The sequence below is a fragment of the Balaenoptera physalus genome (genome assembly GCF_965194825.1).
Source record: "Balaenoptera physalus genome assembly, chromosome: 7".
In the NCBI taxonomy this organism is placed as follows: Eukaryota; Metazoa; Chordata; class Mammalia; order Artiodactyla; family Balaenopteridae; genus Balaenoptera; species Balaenoptera physalus.
This window is the reverse complement of record NC_138886.1, coordinates 110528216-110549200: the sequence shown is the minus strand read 5'-3', so window position 1 is coordinate 110549200 and position 20985 is coordinate 110528216. Positions and strand designations below refer to the sequence as shown.

At 38.7% G+C, this 20985-nt stretch overlaps 1 protein-coding gene across 4 annotated transcripts in view; it reads left to right on the top strand.

Moving 5' to 3' along the window:
* Positions 1-20985, top strand: part of KCTD9 (potassium channel tetramerization domain containing 9) — a 60745-nt gene that overhangs the window by 8776 nt on the left and 30984 nt on the right. Inside the window, exons 2-9 of one of the 4 annotated variants that reach the window (XM_082468996.1) lie at positions 1393-1514; positions 4153-4196; positions 7657-7753; positions 8356-8414; positions 8621-8749; positions 17643-17710; positions 17799-17894; positions 18613-18762. In XM_082468996.1, the coding sequence (XP_082325122.1) occupies positions 1393-1514; positions 4153-4196; positions 7657-7753; positions 8356-8414; positions 8621-8749; positions 17643-17710; positions 17799-17894; positions 18613-18762 (765 nt within the window). The remainder of the gene's footprint in view (positions 1-1392; positions 1515-4152; positions 4197-7656; positions 7754-8355; positions 8415-8620; positions 8750-17642; positions 17711-17798; positions 17895-18612; positions 18763-20985) is intronic. The other 3 variants (XM_082468997.1, XM_082468998.1, XM_082468999.1) reach the window with 3 other exon arrangements.

Here is a 20985-nt window from a genome sequence, read left to right as displayed (position 1 = left end):
CTCATACAAGTGGAATCACATGATATTTGTCCTTTTTTATGTCTGGCTAATTTCACTTAGCATAATGTTTTCAAGATTCATGCATGTTGTAGCACGTATCAGAATTGTATTCCTTTTTAGAGCTGAATGATATTCCATCGTATGGATATGCCACATTTTGTTTATCCATTCACACGTTTATGAGCACTTGGGCTGTGCATTATCTTTAATAATCCACGTAGTTCCCTTTAAACTCTGCTTGCCTACCACAGTTCCCCAAAATGCCCCAGCTTGCAACACTTCTCATAGGTCATGATCCAAGAGAGAAAGAGTTGGAATGTCTGTACTCTGCTGTTGAAACACTACACACTCCTATTGGCAAACAACTCACTCCACACTTGACTGTTCACTTCATTTACTTAACGAAAAATTCACTGTCTGCTGTACTCCAGTGACCACTGAACAAGACTAGCCCGGTTCCATTTCATATGGCACCTTTATCCAGCATCCTGTGGGAAGTCAGCTGGCTGCTCATGCTTTAGGTTCAGCTCCTCACCCGCTTTTTTATTCATAATTTTCAGAGATCTGACTGGTAATGGTACAACTATACACAGTTACAGTTATGGCTGGAGCAAAATTTCACTGCATGTACAGAGTGTCTACCCCCTACCTGAGCAACTGCATGTATGTTGCACAAGTGTCAGACTGTGCCTGATTTAAAGCAGGACGGAGCAATTCATTGTAACCCAGGTCTACGCTGTACTTAAGAATGCTAGCCAAAGTCTGGCTTTTATACAGTATATAGTTATTGAAGTTAAATGAGGTGGGAAGTCATTAACTTCATATGGTAGTTGACGTGGTAAATGTTATAATAAACAGTAAATTTTTCCTGTTTAAAAAAATAAACCATTCCTTTACGAAAGGAATAATGTAAAAGCAACATCTTAAAGACTTAATAGGTCTCAGGCACTTTGTGAAGCTCTTATCATGCATTAACTCGTTTCATCCTTGTGACAACCTTCTGATACAGGTGTAACTGTTTTCCTCATTTCTAGTTAAAGCCACAGAAGCATAAACAGGTTAAATAATTTGTCTTGAGCTGACAGCTAGAAAATGTCAGAATCTAAATTCAAGTGCGGGTCTCTTATGTCAGAACTGGAGCACTGTTTAACATACTGTAAGATTGTAGTTTGTTTTTAGAGACGATTTCTCTAGTCTTGGATTTCAGCAGTGTTAGGCACTAAGTAAATATTTCAGTCATAAAAGAAAAAGAGAAACTTTTAAGAACCTCTCAAAATCTCTTTTTATGTGATAATCTGATTTTTTAGACCTGTTTATAGTGTGGTGGTTTTTAATTTGTGAGTGACAAAATTGATTATGTAAGTTGTTCAAATTAATCTGGTGTGTTTACAGGTGGTCGCTGTATATGGAACTTTATCTGATTTGCTTTCTGTGGCCAGCAATAAACTCGGCATAAAAGCCACCAGTGTGTATAATGGGAAAGGTGGACTGATTGATGATATTGCTTTGATCAGGTAACCTTCACCTTTTTATAAGCTGTCTACAGTGTGCGCTCAGCTTCTTGGTGCTATGCTGTTTCCCTTAAGCAGTATTTAATCACTGTTAAGAATACAGGATTTTGGCAAATGATTGCCTAGAATTTGCTGTTTGGAATTTAAGTAATTTGCACTTACGATGCATTGATCAGATAGAAAACCCTGAATACATTCCAGTATACTCATAGTCTTTCTGCAGAGTTCATATATGGCTATGAGGAATCTCTACGTTACTAGAAACGGATCTAATAAGACATGAATTTTTAATACTAGAAACTTAATTGATCTCTTTTGTATGCTACTGCTTATTGTTCAGTTCATTTCCTAAGAATGCTTTGAATTTTATAAGCGTTTACAGAGACCTGCTTTGGTGGAAACTTGGCTAAATAAGATAGCATTTTAACTAGAGTTAACTCACCAGTGATCCACCACAGTAGTGGTTTTGGTTTGTTTGTTTGTTTGGGGTTTTGTTTTTTAAGTATGCCAGGCATATTTTAAAACCAATGTCCAGTTCACCTCATTCCATCCTCTTGGGATCATAGAATTTTGGAGCAGGAGGGGGCTCAAAGACGATGGAATGGGAACGCAAACTAAGTACTGACTCTGTGCCAGTTAAGTTGTATTTGCTTTGCCCAAGTTACCTCATTTAATCGGCAAAGCATGGACTTTTTAATTTATTTTTTTGGCCGCAAGGCATGTGGGATCTTAGTTCCCTGACCAGGGATCGAACCCACACCCCTTGTGTTGGAAGCGTGGAGTCTTAACCACTGGACCACCAGGGAAGTCCCTGCGTAGGTTTTTAAAAATTGATGTTGTGAAGTTAATGATGTTCTAAATTATGGTAGTATATACAAAGTTTAATATTCACTTAAACCCAGGTCAGAATAACCTTTCAATATAGCATACTTCCTTTAAACACTTCTAGTCCCTTTGTTTTATAAATGAGGAAACTAAATATCTGAGAAGTTATATGACTTACCCAGGGCATACATTTAATAGTTGATTTTTGTTAATTAGAGGAGAACAAATTTTCATATTAGTCTTAAAAAGTTAACTGACATGGTGAACAAGTAGAAAAGATTATAGACTTAAAAGATAAAGATTTTAATTCTAAATAAATTAGAAGAGTTTCTTAGTTTTTCAATATCTATCTCCCAGCTTCTATGTGTTTCTATGGATAATTGAATGATTTACATCAACCTAAATTTCTCCTTAACAAACACAGACTCTGCTGCCAAGAAAAATTCTATGTGTTCCTGTGATGTCTTACAGAAATATAATTTATATTCTTATAGAAATAAAAATTTCTACAACATAGGTCGTAATTGAAGAAGGTCATAACTGAAGCCTTCTGAACTATAAAATATCTACCTATTTAGAACTCAACCTGGTGGTTGCCAGAGGGGAGGAGACTGGCGGGGTTGGGTGAAATAGGTGAAGGGGCTTAAGAGGTACAGACTTCCAGTTATAAAATAAATAAGTCACAGGAATGTAATTGGCAGCACACTGTAATAATTTTGTATGGTGACAGACGGTTACTAGACTTATCGTGGTGATCATTTCATGTATTTTGATTGTCAAATCACTATGTTGTACACTTGAAACTAACATAATATTGTGTGTCAACTGTACTTCAATTAAAAAAGAGCTAGGACAAGTATATATTTATATTATATCTACCTGTTTAATAATTTGTGGTTCACAGTACAAGCTCTGATCATTTATACTAATCGTACGGTGGGGTGGAGCAGGGAAGGAGGATATACACTGATAATCCAGATTTTTGAATTATGGGTATTCATTTACATTTAGGTGAGTATAGTGGGTGAGTGTTTACAGCAGAGTTATTTCCAATTATATTCTTCTTAGATTTAATATGAAAATTTATTTTCATTTCCAAAGCACAAAGCAGCTGATGATGTGGCAGAAAAACCCTAATAATTTATTTAGGGTTATAGAATTAAAGTGAAAAAAGAAGAGTTGGCTATAGCTTTAATCATATCCTTTGAGCATAACATTCTTCAGTAGTATATTCTCCAATTGATAAGAAAGCTGAATTCACATAATTTGTATAGTGGGTTTCGTTTTGTTTTTTCCATTTCAAAAGTACTTTCATGTGCAGGATCTTCTTTGAATTTAAATCCAGAGGCAGTTAAGTCAGGGGGTTAAGCACTTTGAATTTTATAAACATCACAGAGACCTACTTTGGTGAAAACTTGCTAAATAAAATAGAATATTTAGAGTTAACTAAATTATACTAAGTTAATAAAATAGAATAAGTAGAGTTAACTCATCAGTGATCCACCACAATAGTGGTTTTGGGTTTGTTTTTTTTTTTTGGTTTTGGTTTTTACATACCCTCGGCAGATTTATCTCTTTAAAACAAGTGTCTAGTTCACCTCATTCCATTCTCATCAGATCATAGAATTTTGGAGCAGGAAGAGGCTTAAACAACCTGGGTTTAAACAAAAAACACTGGAACTTGGTCAACTTCTTGGCCACATAGATAGCAAAACGGATCTTCTACATTATTCTAAGGAATAGTTCCTCTAGTCAACAGATAATTAATGTGATTTCTGGATTTTGATGGTGGCTTTTTAAATTTTGATTTCCCCAGGGATGATGATGTTTTGTTTGTGTGTGAAGGAGAACCATTTATTGGTAAGTGACTTCCTTAAAAGCCAATTTTGTCTGCCGAAATAAAGATGAAATGGCAAATATTTTACATGGCTTTACTAAGCTTAACATTACAAGGTGTCTTATAGCAGTATTCAGCTCTTCATACCTTTCTTGATTCTGCATTGGGGGTGTGTGTGAAAGTAAATTTCTAACTTGAATTAGATGATCATATTTTAGTATGGATACCTCATATTTTACGTGCTGTTAAAAGGCTCTGGATGTGCACATATTCATTAATTATGACATGATAGGGTGGTTTTGATTTTAGAACTATAACTTTTGTTTTGAAATTTTCTCTTTGATAGTAGTTATCAAAATCTCTGTTATGTTACATATTTTTTAAGCATATATTGCTTGAAAAAGTAATGTTTGCCAGTCATTCACAGCAGTTAAATCAAATCAGTCAAAAGTGACTTGGTAGCAACCACACACACACACACACACACACACACACACACACACACACACACACACACACACACACACACACACACACACTACCCTTCAGTTTCGAAGAAAGCTTATACAGTGTATATCTCAAAGGAAAGAGCCTGAGGCTTAAATAAATATTCTTTAACGAATATTTGATATATTTAGTTCCAGACAATCACACCCTGAATATTTAAGTATTTCTTTAAGCCTTCACAATAATTGTATTTGGTGAGTGGAGGTAGTGCTCAAGATCATCACACAGCAACTTAGAAGTAAATGCATATTCTCTGTTTCTGCCTTAAGACTGAACAAAAAATTTTTCTCATCTTTTCTTATCCATTAGCCTAACAGAGTGGGTTGGCAGGCAGTGGTCACTTAATTGGTTCATTGCATACATACAAACAACAAAACAAAAAGTGATTGATTAGTGGGTTTTGTTTTATCGTTACAAACTTTCAGAGTTAAAAATATTTGGTATGTTTTCATCCTCTGCATTTATCGATACCTAGATTATTTTACTTTTGGCCAGTGGAAATCCCTTCATGTCCTTCTTCTTTTAACACAACCCCATTAGTCTTTTCCTTGCTATCTGGAATAACAAAGTGTTCATCTTATACTTCTCTTGTCCTAAACCCAAATCAGTGTTTTTTTCCTTGGAAGCCTTGATTTCTTTTAGTGGAAAATGTCATTTCAAGACCCAACCTGGGTGCTGGGGAGGCTTGCTGCTACTGGGTTCGTCATGATTACTAGGCTTTTTGGTGAACAGAGTTGGAAATACATAGCTAGCTAGAGGATAAAATTCATATATAATAAATATTATATGTTATAAAGCTTTATATCACATATAACATATAAACAGGTAAAATATCTCATGGGTTCATACTAATACTTTGGTTTATATTAGGATTATAATATTTTTATTTAACATCTTCTAGCTTACATCTATGTCTCCTTTCTTGCATATCAGTAATCCTGGTTTCCAAGGACGTAGGGAGTGATGGAGTTGTAATGTCACATAATTACTCATTTCCTTCATCCTACACAAAATACACATAAAAGTTTCAATAATAATACCAATACTTTTAATACCAATGTGACTACTAAAGACAGTTAAACATTTTTTTTAATATGCTCATTCCTTTCTTTCCTTACTTAAAAAATAATCGTATTGTTTATCCACTGTCAGATATTATTATTATATACTATATACATACACACACACACACCATTGTATACTATACTCTCTCCCTTAAAACCATCACTTAGTTTTACTCCTCCAGTCCTTAAACTGATGCCTCGAGTGGTTGTCTGAAACTTGTTCTCTAGTAGATTCTTTATAAAGAACTTGTGAGAACTATATTCTCTGACATCTTGCATGTGGCTTCTATACCTGAAAGTCAGTTTGACTGGTCATAAAATCATATGTCAGAACTGAACAAATTGCAAACTTTAATGATATGTAGTTTATTGTATTTCAATTATACCTCAAGTTGTTAAAAAATCCTTGGTTCACATTATTTTTCTTTAAATATCTTAAATATGTTACTGCATTTTTTTCTGACATAGAGTTTTGGTATCAAAAAAAAATCTGATCTTTCATAAGTGATAATTTCTCCTAGCTCACCCAAGGGATTATTCTCTTTCTTTAAAGTACAGTAATTTTAGTATACTATTTCTGGGTGTTCTGAGCTGTTCTGGGTTGAATCTCTCAGGTATGTGGTGGGCCCTTTCAGTATGTAGTTTCACATCTTTTTTTTTTTTTTTTTTAATTTCAGATAAGTTTTCTTGAACTTTATGTATTTATTTTGTTACCATGCTTTGATTTTCTCCTTTCAGGACTCCTATTGTATATGTGTTGGATCTTCTACACTTGTCTTCTATATTTGAAATCTTCTGTTAAATCCTTTTCATCTCTTTTTTCATTTCTTCTTGATTTTTAAAGCTTTCCTCTTTTCAATTTTTATTTTCCTTAAGGCATTATCTGTGGTGTTCTTTCACCTGTGTTTCTTCTAGTTTAATCTTCATTTCTGAAATGGTTTTTATTTCTAATTCTCTCCTGAGTTCTCTTGCCTCATTTCTGAATTTTGTGATTCTGGTTTATGTTGCTTTTTCATACCTTGTATTATATACTTCTTTTAGCATATTTGGAATATTATAGTTTACCTATTTTGTGGCCATTTCTTTCCGGCACATTTTCATTATCTGGCACATTTTCAGTATCTATAGGGATGTAATTCTGCCTATTCTTTTAATAATCTTGTATGGGATTTTCTGTTGCTCATTTTTACATGAAATTAGTTTTCCTTAACTTGAGAAGGGAGCTGACTTAGGAAAGTTTTTGTAATTTCATGGCTCTAGGTGTCCCTTTTATGTTGTTTTTATGAGGTATTAAAAAATATGGAAGTCACCTTCTAATATATTTTGGTTCTGCTTGACCTTTTTTGACTTTTATCTGGACTCCTTTTCCTTTTGTCTCTGTTGTCTCTGTTCTGTTCAACTTGGATTCTTTTCCCAACATCTTATCCTCAGTGTGGGACTTTGTCCTAGGTGGGAGCTTTGGCTGGGTGGGTTTTGAGAGTTCGTTTTCAGCCTCTTCAGATCTTACTGCAGACTGCTTGAATCACCCATGGTTGGAGTGGGCACACCCCTCCCACTTCCATTCGGCTGTTCTCAAGTAGACTTGCCGAGTTTTGAAGTGAGCATTTGTGGGTTACTTTGGAATTCTTAGGATCATCACATACCCTGTTGTTTCCGTCAAGGATGCTTCTTCTGTCAAGGATGCTTCTTCCGTCAAGGATGCTGACGCCATGCTGCTCTTCTAGTTGTCGGTGTTGGCGGGATACCTTATCACCTAGTTTTGTTTTAGATACTGTCTGTGGGTATAGGGCTTCCTGTCCTAGTAGCTCTGGCATGCTTTTATGTGTGTGTTTTAGTTTAAAAAATTATACTATTGCCATCTTCCCCAAACCCCCCCAACTTAATGTTTATTTTTTCTACATGTCGTCTCTAGACCCTCAGACAGATTCTAAAGTACCGGAAGGGTTGTCAGGATCTCACACAGACTGGCTAACATTAAATGTTGGAGGGCGGTACTTTACAACCACACGGTAGGTGCACGTGTATGTGTGTGCTGAGTGGGTACTATATACTGTTTGTTCTCTCCTTCAGTTTGCTGATTTCCTTAGAAGATATTCCAGTGCTGCTTAAATATACTATGTGATTTGAAGCCAATATTTAGAAAATTTTTTCTAAGAGTAGAAAATGGTTCACAAGTCATTCCAGAGAAAGCATGAAAAGCATGAACTTACTGTTTTTAGAATATGCTTTTAAAATATTGAGTAGTATACATGCAACACAAGTAAAAACTTAACAATACTGAAATTTGTAGACTACAACTGCTTATACTAAAGGCATAAGAAAAATGTAAGTTTCGATCAAGAAAATTGTGATACAGTAGCTTGTTAGAAGGATAGATCAGCATTGAAATTAAAGGCAACGAAACCAATATTTAAATCAAAGGAAGTGCCAGATTAGAAGAGATTTTGATAAATGGCAACTTACTGCACATTTTTGTTTCCCAGCATCACTCCTCCCAGGTTATAGCATGCATCTTTTTGAGAGAGCAGCTGGGATCAAGTATACTCTTGACTTAAATATGTTTGTTTATAAAGACAGATGGAGAAATCAATTTTTTTCCCTGAATTCTTAGGAGCACTTTAGTGAATAAAGAACCTGACAGTATGCTGGCCCACATGTTTAAGGACAAAGGTGAGTGCAGTGAGATCACATTTTGTGTGATCTGTTTGTAGTTGTATTGACTTTATAACTCCTGTCCTTCTGTACTTTTTAATGGAATCAGTAATAATTTTTACAAGGGTAAAAACTTACTAGTATGTTACACAATTTTCCTTCTATAAATTTCTAACTTTGTTTTTTGTTTATGGGGGGCTTTCTTCATTTTAATGGTCCCACAGGTGTGTGGGGAAATAAGCAAGATCATAGAGGAGCTTTCTTAATTGACCGAAGTCCTGAGTACTTTGAACCCATTTTGAACTACTTGCGTCACGGACAGCTCATTGTAAACGATGGGATTAATTTGTTGGGTGAGTTTTCAGTGTAATTCCTCACACTTTTTAGGATTTGTATTTTCTTTTCACTTGCTTAGTAATGTATATTTTCATAAAGTAAAAGTATCTTTTCCATTTTTAAAACTAAATGTTTTTACATGCATATGAGTGTAAATATACACTCATATATCTACACAGGTAGATAGTCTTTCAGGTATATATCTACCCCATACATTCTGATTTTAGATTCTAAATAGATTTAGATTTCATCAGTAAGGACGCTAAGGGATTTTGTTGTTTGTTTGTTTTTATAATTATTAAAAAAATTTATTTATTTTATTTATTTATTTTTGGCTACTCTGGGTCTTTGTTGCTGCACGTGGGCCTTCTCTAGTTGCGGCGAGCGGGGGTTACTCTTCGTTGTGGTGCATGGGCTTCTCATTGCAGTGGCTTCTCTTATTGCGGAGCATGGGCTCTAGGTGCGCAGGCTTCAGTAGTTGTGGCGCATGGGCTTAGTTGCTCTGCTGCATGTGGAATCTTCCTGGGCCAGGGTTTGAACCTGTGTCCCCTGCATTGGCAGGCAGATTCTTAACCACTGTGCCACCAGGGAAGCCCCGTTGGAAGATTTTTAATTACAGTTTCATCATTACTTGTGATAGGTCTGTTTATATTTTCTGATTCTTCCTGGTTCAGTCTTAGAAAATTGTACCTTTCCAAGAATTTGTCCATTTCTTTGTGGTTGTCCATTTTGTTGGCATATAATTGTTTGTAGTAGTCTCTTACAATCCTTTGTATTTCTGCGGTGTCAGTTGTGATTTCTCCTTTTTCATTTCTAATTTTACTGATTTGCATCCTCTCCCTTTTTTTCCTTGATGAGTCTGGCTAAGGGTTTATCAATTTTATTTATCTTCTCAAAGAACCAACTTTTAGTTTTATTTATCGTTGCTATTGTTTTCTTTTTTCATATTTCATTTATTTCTGCTCTGATCTTTATGGTTTCTTTCCTTCTACTGACTGGGTTTTCTTTGTTCTTCTTTCTCTAGTTGCTTTAGGTGTAAGGTTAGATAGTTTGTTTGTTTTTTTTTCTTTAGGTGAGATTGAATTGCTATAAACTTCCCTCTTAGAACTGCTTTTGCTGCATCCCATAGGTTTTGGGTCATCATGTTTTTGTTGTCATTTGTTTCTATGCATTTGTTTATTTATTCTTGGATTTCTTCAGTGATCTCTTGGTTATTTAGTAGCACACTGTTTAGTCTCCATGTATTTGTGTTTTTTTACAGTTTTTTTCATGTAATTGATTTCCAGTCTCATAGTGTGTGGTCAGAAAAGATGCTTGATATGATTTCAATTTTCTTAAATTTTCCTAGGCTTGATTTGTGACCCAAGGTGTGATCTGTCCTGGAGAATGTTCCGTGTGCACTTGAGAAGAAACTGTATTCTGCCACTTTCAGGTGGAATGCTCTATAGATATCAATCAAATCTATCCAGTCTGTTGTGTCATTTAAAGCTTGTTTTTCCTTATTTATTTTCATTTGCATTGATCTGTCCATTCGTGAGAGTGAGTGTTAAAGTCTCCTACCATTATTGTGTTACTGTCGATTTCCCCTTTTATGGCTGTTAGCATTTGTCTTATGTATTGAGGTGCTCCTATGTTGGGTGCATAAATATTTATAATTGTTTTATCTTCTTCTTGGATTGATCCCTTGATCATTATGTAGTGTCCTTCCTTGTCTCTTGTAACAGTCTTTATTTTAAAGTCTATTATATCTGATAGAAGTATTGCTACTCCGGCTTTCTTTTGATTTCCATTTGCATGGAGTATCTTTTTCCATCCCTTCACTTTCAGTCTGTATGTGTCCCTAGGTCTGAAATGGGTCTCTTGTAGACAGCATATATATGGGTCTTGTTTTTGTATCCATTCAGCCAGTCTGTGTCTTTTGGTTTGGGCATTTAATCCATTTACATTCAAGGTTATTATCAATATGTATGTTCCTTTGACCATTTTCTTAATTGTTTTGGGTTTGTTTTTGTGGGTCTTTTTCTTTTCTTGTGTTTCCACCTAGAGAATTTTCTTTAGCATTTGTTGTAAAGCTGGTTTGGTGGTGCTGAATTCTCTTAGCTTTTGCTTGTCTGTAAAGCTTTTGATTTCTCCATCAAATCTGAATGAGATGCTTGCTAGATAGAGGAATCTTGGTTTTAGGTTTTTCTCTTTCATCATTTTAAGTATATCCTGCCACTCCTTCCTGGCCTGCAGAGTTTCTGCTGAAAAATCAGCTGGTAACCTTATGGGGATTCCTTTGCATGTTATTTTTTGTTTTTCCCTTGCTGCTTTTAATATTTTTTCTTTGAATTTAATTTTTGTTAGTTTGATTAATATGTGTCTTGGTGTGTTTCTTCTCTGGTTTTTCCTGTATGGGAGTCTCTGCACTTCCTGGACTTTGGTGACTATTTCCTTTCCCATGTTAAGGAATTTTTCAACTATAATCTCTTCAAATGTTTTCTCAGACCCTTTCTTTTTCTCTTCTTCATCTGGGAGCCCTATAATTTGAATGTTGGTGTGTTTAGTGTTGTCCCAGAGGTTTCTGATACTGTCTTCAATTCTTTTCATTCTTTTCTCTTTAGTCTGCTCCTCCGCAGTTATTTCCACCATTCCGTCTTCCAGCTCACTCATTCGTTCCTCTGCCTCAGTTATTCTGTTATTGATTCCTTCTAGTGCATTTTTCATTTCAGTTATTGCATGGTTCGTCTCTGTTTGTTTGTCCTTTAGTTCTTCTAGATCTTTGTTAAACATTTCTTGTATTTTCTCAATCTGTGCCTCCGATTCTATTTCCGAGATTCTGGATCCTCTTTACTGTCATTACTGTGAATTCTTGTTCAGGTAGGTTGCCTATTTCCTCTTCATTTATTTGGTCTTGTAGGTTTTTACCTTGCTCCTTCATCTGTGACATAATTTTTTGTCATCTCATTTTGTTTTTTGGTTTTTTTTGATGGGTGGGAGTGTGTTCACGTCTTACTGGTTGTTTGGCCTGAGGCTTCCAGCACTGGCATTTGTAGGCTGTTGGGTAAAGCTGAGTCTTGGTTCCGAGATGAGGACCTCTGGGAGACCTCACTCCTATGAATATTCCCTGGGGTCTGAGGTTCTCTGTTAGTCCAGTGGTTCAGACTCGGAGCTCCCACTGCAGGAACTCTGGCCCGACCCCCAGCTCGTGAACCAAGATCTTGCAAGCCGTGCGAGGTGCCAAAAAGACAAAAGAAAAAAAGGAGCAGAACAGTAAGAAAGAGTAAATAATAAGATTAGAAAACTAACAGTTATCTTAGAAAGAATAAAAAAATAAAAATATAGATGAAACAACAACTGGAAGGTAAAACAGAACCACAGTAGTAATAAAGAGGGGGGGGGGGAAGCCAGAAAAGGCCTTGGCTGTGGGGGGCGGGGCTTAGGTAGGGGTGGGGTTTAGGTGGTGGACGGGACCTATGCTTAGGACCCACAGGGCCAGAAAAGGCCCTGGGGCAGGGTCTTAGACTCAACACAGCAGGAGGGGCCCAGGAGTGCCTCTGGCCCTGGAGGGCAGATGACCAGGTCCAGGACCCCAGCATGCTCACTGAGCCCAAGTGGGCAGGGGAAGTCCCAGAGGGCCCCTCCCCATTGGCCTCTCTTCTTCTCCCTCCCATGTCCACAGCACCCACGTGGCTAGAGGTGGCCCCAGAAGGCAAGGGACCAGACCCGGAAGCCCAACAGGCTTCCTGGAGCTGAGTGGGCAGGGGAAATGCCTGGGTTGCTTCCCCTGATCCTCCGGCCCTGGAGGGTCCCCTCGCCCCATCCACCTCTCCTCCCCTTCCCACCTCCTCCCTCCCTCCGCTCCCAGGACCAGCGTGGCACAGAGGGGGCCTCAGAGGGTGGAGGACCTGGCCTGGGACCCCAGCAGGTCTCCCGGGCTGAGTGGTCTGGGGAAACACCCTCCACACCTCCCCGATCCTCCGGTCCTTGAGGGTTCCCCCCACCACTGTCTGCCTCTCCTTCTCTTTCCCCCTTCTCCCTCCCATGCCCCTAGGACCCATGAGGCCAGAGGGGGCCTGGGAGAGAAGGGGGCCCAGGAAAACGGAGGACCAGGCCCAACAGCCCAGTAGGCTTCCCGGGCACAAGTGAGTGGGTGAAACAACCTCCATGCCCCCCCTGGTCCTCCTATCACAGAGGGCCCCTCCCCCATCCACCTCTCCCCTTCTCCACCACCCCCGCCTCCTCCCTGTGCCCCTAGAAACAAAATGGCCCAGAGGGGGCCTTGGAGGGTTGAGGACCCTGCCCAGGAGCCCTGCACGCTTCCTGGCCGATTGGGCAGGGGAAACACCTGGTTCTCCGAGCCCCTGAGGGTCCGTCCAGGCGTGGGGACCCCTCCCCCCCCCCCCCAGTCACCCCTCAGGGGCGCCGGTCCTGTCTGGCCTCCACTTCTCCTCCCCCTCACTCCCCCCATGTCCTACCCAGTCACTCGGGGGTTCCTTCTGTCCCCTTGGGCATTGAGGTCCCCCACCCGCATCTGGCAGGCACCTTAGCTGTGGGGAGACATGAACTCCACGTCCTCCCCCAGCGCCATCTTCTGTAGGCTCTTGTTTTTTTAATCCACTCTGCCACTCTGTGTCTTTTGATTGGAGCATTTAGTCCATTGACGTTTAAGGTAACTTTTGATAGATAAGTACTGCTATTGTAGAGCTTGTTTTCCAGTTGATTTTTGTATTTCTTCTTTGTTCTTTTTCTTTTTGTTTTTCCTTTCATCGTTTGATGATTTCCTTTTGTACTATGCTTGTGTTCTCTTCCTTTTGCTTCTATGCATCTATTGTATGTCTTTGATTTGTGGTCACCCTGTTTTTCAAGTATGTTAACCCCTTCCTATATGTACTTGCTTTAGAATCTATAGTGATATCACCTCAAACACATTCTAAAAGATAACCTACGTTTTCTTACGCTCTTCCCCCACCTTTTATGATTCTGAGGTCCTCTTTTACGTCTTCACGTTTATCCTTTTGCTGTTCATTGTGGTTATCACTTTCACAAAAAAATTATTTTATTTTATGATTATTATTTTTTTTAAAACTGCATACTGGCTTATTTATGTGATTTACTTTCCAATTGTGATTTTCTCTTTCCTGCAGATTCTTACTTCTTTTCTACTAAGAAAAGACCTTCCAGTATTTCTTTTAGGGATAGATTTAGTATTGCTCTATTCCTTTAGTTTTTGCTTGTCTGAGAAATTCTTTCTGTCTCCTTCTATTCTAAGTGTTGATCTAGCTGGGTAGAGTATCCTAGGTTGCAGATTTTTCCTTTTAAGTCCTTTGAATATATCTTGCAGCTCCTTTGTGGCCTGCAACATTTCTGTAAAGAGATCAGCTGATAGCCTTAAGGGGGTTCCCTTGTAATTATCCCTTTGTTTTTTCTCTTCCTGCCTTTAGAATCCTCTCTTTAACTTTTACCATTTTAATTATAGTATATCTTGGTATAGATCTGTTTGGGTTCATCTTGTTTGGGACCCTCTGTACTTCCTGTACTTGTGTATCTGTTTCCTTCTTTAAGTTTGGGATGTTTTCAGCCATAATTTCTTCAAATACATTTTCAATCCCCTTTTCTCTTTCTTCTCCTTCTGGGATGCCTGTTATGTGTAGATTGGTACACTTTACATTATCCCATAGGTCTTTTAAATTGCTTTCAATTTTTTTTTTTTCCATTTGGCTTTCTGTCTGCTGTTCTGCCTGGGGGATTTCCATCATTCCATCTTCCAGATCACTTATTTATTCTTCTGCATTATTCAACCTGTTATTCATTGCCTTTAGTTCAGCTTTCATCTTGGCGAATGAGTTTTCTCATTTTCCTTGGCTCCTCTTTACACTTTCTAGTTCCTTTTTAAGTAATCTACATTTGTATTGATAACCTTTCTTAGTTCCTTCAGTATTTTCATTATCTTTTTTTTGAACTCGGTGTCTCTTAGACTGAGCAGATCTGTTTCATTGTTTGTTCTTTCCGGGGAATTCTCTTGATCTTTTCTGGGAGTGGTTCCTCTGCTTCTTCATTTTACTTATATTTCTCTTACTCTATGAGTTTATGACAATTATCTACTGTGGTCTTGGAGGGCTATTAGTATGTGGAAGTGTCCCTGTGTAGCTTGTGTGGGTTTAAAATTTTTGGTGCAAGGGCTGTTTTCCGGATGTATACCTGCCACCTCTTTCCTCAGTGTGTGCTGGCCATTATCCCCTTGATAGGGGGTGTGACTGATGTTGTGGTGACCAAAGGCTACACTGGATGTTGAGTGGGGCCTCCTCTTTGCTCTGTGGTTGTCACAGCCCTCTCAGTGGCAGGGTCTGCTCCCTAGTTATTGCAGTAGAAGCCCCCAGATCCGTTTCTGAGCTGTGGTGTGAGGTAGTCGGGGTTGGAGTATGCCCAGGGAGAGGAGCCCCTGAGTATTCCTCCTCCGGAACTCTCCACCAGGGAGTGCATTCTGTGCTGTCACCCGTCACCCATCGTATGGGCTCACAAAGTACACTGTTGTTGGCACTGCGCTCGGTCCCACCTCAACCGTGAGAACGCAGGCAGTAAGCCCTGGTGTCCCTCAGGCGCTGTGTTCACAAAGTCACCAGCATAGGTCTGCTGGCAATGATCCACTGAAGTGAGGTAGCAGGACCACAGTAGTCACACACCTGAACCCGCTGTTGGAGCTATCGAAGCAGCGCAGACTCCAGCCCAGCCTCTGCGTGCATGCACCCACAAACCACAGAGCTGCTAAGGCCAGACTGGTCCCAGCCACGGGAGCACCTGTTGTCCACTTGGATGTCCTGCAGGCGCTGAGTATACAAAGCCAGTGGCTGTGGGGTAGATCTGCACAGGAGCGGGCAGAGGGCTCAGATTTCAGCCCCACATCTGCATGTGGGCAGCCTGCTGGCACGCTCCCAGAGCTCCTACAGGTAGTGCTGAGTCAGCTGAAAGCGTGTGGAGAAAGAGGCTGCTATGGCAGGCCTGTCCCTCCCTTCCATGCTCCTTAACAAAAGGGCTTTGCTTCTATGCTGGGCCTGGGCTTCTTCTACATACACCCCTGGTTGCAGCCCATACCAGCCCCTTCAGGCTTTCTCCAAGCAGCCAACCCTGGTCCTCTCCCTGGGTCTGTCCTCTGAAACCCAAGTTTCAGAACTCAGCTCCCGCCCACACCAGCAGTTGCACATCTCAGGCTGGGGAGCACAGGGCAGTGACCCGGACCATCTGTGCAGGTCTCTCTCTGACCTGCCTGCCATAAGCTAGCTGCTGCACTTTGCTTTGAGCCTCTAAAGCTCCATTTCTGTCCTGGCTGATCTCCCCACCTGTGAAGAGGCTTTCCAGGTTGCGGGAAACTTTCCTCTTTCACAACTCCCTCCCAGATGTGCAAGTCCCATCCCAATGCCTTTTTTTTTATTCATGTACTACCTGGTTATGAGGAGATCTTTCATGTGATTTTGGGTGTTTGAGATATTCTGCCAGCGTTCAGAGGGTATTCTGTGAGAATTGTTCCAGATGTAGATGTATATCTGATGTATTTGTGGGAGGAGGTGAGCTCCACATCCTTCTATTCCGCCATCGTGTGTGAGCCCCCTGGAAATCCTTTATTTAAAATTGATTCTCCTATAAGAAAGGTTTCTGAATTATACTGCTGACTTTTGTTTTGAAGCTGTCTTACATTTATTCACTTCTGTAATATTCTGATTCAGTAACTAAAAGATCTCTGACAAACCGATTCAGATCTACTTCATTCAAAAACTCAAGGGGCTTCCCTGGTGGCGCAGTGGTTAGGAATCCGCCTGCCAATTCAGGGGACACAGGTTCAAGCCCTGGTCCGGGAAGATCCCACGTGCCGCGGAGCAACGAAGCCTGTGCGCCACAACTACTGAGCCTGCGCTCTACAGCCTGCAAACCACAACTACTGAAGCCCGCGTGCAGAGCCCGTGCTCCACAACAAGAGAAGCCACCGCAATGAGAAGCCCATGCACCGCAACAAAGAGTAACCCCCCACTCGTAGCAACTAGAGAAAGCCTGCACGCAGCAACGAAGATCTATCACAGCCAAAAATTAATTAATTAATTAATTAATTTTATTTTTTAAAAAAACCCATGGTACTGTGACTGTGTTAAGTATATATATATAAAAAAAAAAGTCAATGAAGGTCTTCCCTGTTGGTGCAGTGGTTAAGAATCCGCCTGCCAATGCAGGGGACACGGGTTCAAGCCCTGGTCCGGGAAGATCCCACATGCCACGGAGCAGCTAAGCCTGTGCACCGCAACTACTGAGCCTGTGCTCTAGAGCCCATGAGCCACAACTACTGAGCCCATGTGCCACAACTACTGAGCACTCCTAGAGCCCATGCTCCAAAACAAGAGGCCACCAAAATGAGAAGCCAGCGCATCGTAACGAAGAGTAGTCCCTGCTCACCGCGACTAGAGAAAGCCCGCGTGCAGCAACGAAAACCCAATGCAGCCAAAAATAAATAAATTTTTTTTAAAAAGTCAATGAAATGTTAAGATTAGGTGAATTAGTCATTTATTATTGGGCTTACAAATCACTGTGTCAGTTATTTTAGGAATGTGTGATGTTAGGACTTCTTTGTCTGTGGCCTATTTAATTTTCAGAAATAATTTTGTAATATGGAAAGCTTTCATTCTAATTCATTAGTCTTCTTTCTTTTGCTGTATGTAAACTATTTAGAAAAACTTTGTTTACAAATATTTTTAAATATTCTATATATACATATATACATATATATGTTCTAAACATTAGTTATTTTTCTTCTATATTGATAGATAGCCTACTTGTATTTCACTTCTGTTGTGAGAATTTAACTTTATGGAATTTTTTTATAAATGATTCTGTAAATATTACAATGAATAGCATTCTATAAAAGTCAAATTGTTTTTATTATGATAGGTGTGTTAGAAGAAGCAAGATTTTTTGGTATTGACTCATTGATTGAACACCTAGAAGTGGCAATAAAGGTAAGGCTCTTTTTACATTACCCAAGTATTACGTGTATTGTAGCTATCTCCCAAAATGCTCCACTGATCTGTCAATATGCTTTTCAAGAATTCTCAACCACCGGAAGATCATTCACCAATATCTCGAAAGGAATTTGTCCGATTTCTGCTAGCCACTCCAACCAAATCAGAATTGCGTTGCCAGGTAATTAAAGCAGACTTTTACATGAGTTATTCGTGTAGGCAAATCTGTGAGTAAAGTTTTAAATTCTTCTGGGAATTTTTTTCTTGCCTTGTTTTCTTTTGTCATGCAAGATATATTTTAGTTATGGGTCATAGCATTGATTTACTCCCAAAATGGTTAGACAGAAAAAGAGATGTAATACTCTTTTTTATTGTCTAATGATGCCTCATGCAGCAGTTTTTGAGTAATGCATAGGAATTGCAGCAATAAAAATAAACTCAGTTGTACAGTTGTTATGTATGGTTAACCAGTGGACGATACTTTTACCTTTATGTATTATAGCACTAATGATTTTAAGAACCACAATACTCACTTTAAAAAAATAAAATGATCTTGAATTATTGAATTAATAAAATAATTTAAGTACAATCAGGTTTAATAAAAAAATAATACTTATCAACGGGTATGTGGCCAGCAGAGATCTCTCTTTAGAAACTTCTGCACATAAATGAGGCACAGCCAGGATGCATTCTAATGTTATATGTAAGTCGAGTTTAAGGAGGGCCCATTAAGGACACTAATTTTATATATCTAAGTTCCATTTGATCATGTTTTGTAACGAACTCCAAATGACGGAACTGCCAATTACTTCTAAAAAACATGGTGGTTAGCTATTGTAATTGAATTTAATACAACACATGGTTTAAATATCGTGACAGTTTGTGGTTTTTAATTTTAGGGTTTAAACTTCAGTGGTGCTGATCTTTCTCGTTTGGACCTTCGATACATTAACTTCAAAATGGCCAATTTAAGCCGCTGCAATCTTGCCCACGCTAATCTCTGCTGTGCAAATCTTGAACGAGCTGATCTCTCTGGATCAGTGCTTGACGTAAGAAACATTTTTGGTTACCAAAGAAAATTAAATTTTTAGTCTGTTGAACACTCAGAGCAGAAATGATATCTGTCCCTTACTGGAGCTTTTACTTGCAAACAGATAATTTACTAACTTGACGATAAAACTGAAGGTTCTGAAAGTGAAATGGGTTGGTTTTGCAACTTTGGTACCCTTTATTAAACATAGGTCTGAAAAGTATAGCAACTAATAAGAAATTAAATCTTGAAATTAGATCCTGATCTCAACACTTTATTTATCAGGACTTCTATTTTCAATGAATTAATAGGGTAAAGCTGGAAAGGACCTTTGAATTTTTCTATTCAGGTTCATTTCTGGAATAGGAAAATGTTATTGCTCCAGGGGATATGTGGCAGTTATTTTTAAATAAACATGGTATACAGCAATCTGTGTAAGTTAGCATCTCAGTGGCTCTCCCCCTCAACCTATATTCATATGTGTTTACATATATATATATGTGTGTGTGTGTGTACATATGTATATGCATGTATTTGTGTAGCAGTTACCTGTGTTAGTTTGAGGTTAGAGGATATATGTAAAACCAGCCGTGAAATCTAATTTCTAAGAACTTTCAGTTCCTTAATATCAAGGACCATGTCAGTGTGCCTTTTGAGTTAATAACACCTAATATAGTACCTTGCCTTTAGTAGTCACTGAATAAATGTTTATTGAATTTTTTTTGGCATTTTTAAAATATTTTATTTATTTATTTATTTACTTATTAATTTTTAACATCTTTATTGGAGTATAATTGCTTTACAATGGTGTGTTAGTTTCTGCTTTATATCAAAGTGAATCAGTTATACATATACATATGTTCCCATATCTCTTCCCTCTTGCATCTCCCTCCCTCCCACCCTCCCTATCCCACCCCTCTAGGTGGTCACAAAGCACAGAGCTGATCTCCCTGTGCTATGTGGTTGCTTCCCACCAGCTATCTGTTTTACGTTTGGTAGTGTATATATGTCCATGCCACTCTCTCACTTCGTCACATCCCACCCTTCCCCCTCCCCATATCCTCAAGTCCATTCTCTAGTAGATCTGTGTCTTTATTCCCGTCTTGCCACTAGGTTCTTCATGACCTTTTTTTTTTTCCCCTTAGATTCCATATATATGTCTTAGCATACTGTATTTGTTTTTCTCTTTCTGACTTACTTCACTCTGTATGACAGACTCTAACTCCATCCACCTCACTACAAATAACTCCATTTCGTTTCTTTTTATGGCTGAGTAATATTCCATTGTATATATGTGCCACATCTTCTTTATCCATTCATCCGATGATGGACACTTAGGTTGCTTCCATGTCCTGGCTATTGTAAATAGAGCTGCAATGAACATTTTGGTACATGACTCTTTTTGAATTATGGTTTTCTCAGGGTATATGCCCAGTAGTGGGATTGCTGGGTCGTATGGTAGTTCTATTTTTAGTTTTTTAAGGAAACTCCATACTGTTCTCCATAGTAGCTGTATCAATTACCATTCCCACCAACAGTGCAAGAGTGTTCCCTTTTCTCCACACCCTCTCCAGCATTTATTGTTTCCAGATTTTTTGATGATGGCCATTCTGACTGGTGTGAGATGATATCTCATTGTAGTTTAGATTTCTAATCAAAATGTAGTTTTGCATTTCTCTAATGATTAATGATGTTGAGCATTCTTTCATGTGTTTGTTGGCAATCTGTATATCTTCTTTAGAGAAATGTCTGTTTAGGTCTTCTGTCCATTTTTGGATTGGGTTGTTTGTTTTTTCGTTATTGAGCTGCATGAGCTGCCTGTAAATTTTGGAGATTAATCCTTTGTCAGTTGCTTCATTTGCAAATATTTTCTCCCATTCTGAGGGTTGTCTTTTGGTATTGTTTATGGTTTCCTTTGCTGTGCAAAAGCTTTTAAGTTTCATTAAGTCCCATTTGTTTATTTTTGTTTTTCCATTTCTCTAGGAGCTGGGTCAAAAAGGATCTTGCTGTGATGTATGTCATAGAGTGTTCTGCCTATGTTTTCCTCTAAGACTTTGATAGTGTCTGGCCTTACATTTAGGTCTTTAATCCATTTTGAGTTTATTTTTCTGTATGATGTTAGTGAGTGTTCTAATTTCATACTTTCACATGTACCTGTCCAGTTTTCCCAGCACCACTTATTGAAGAGGCTGTCTTTTCTCCACTGTATATGCTTGCCTCCTTTATCAAAGATAAGGTGACC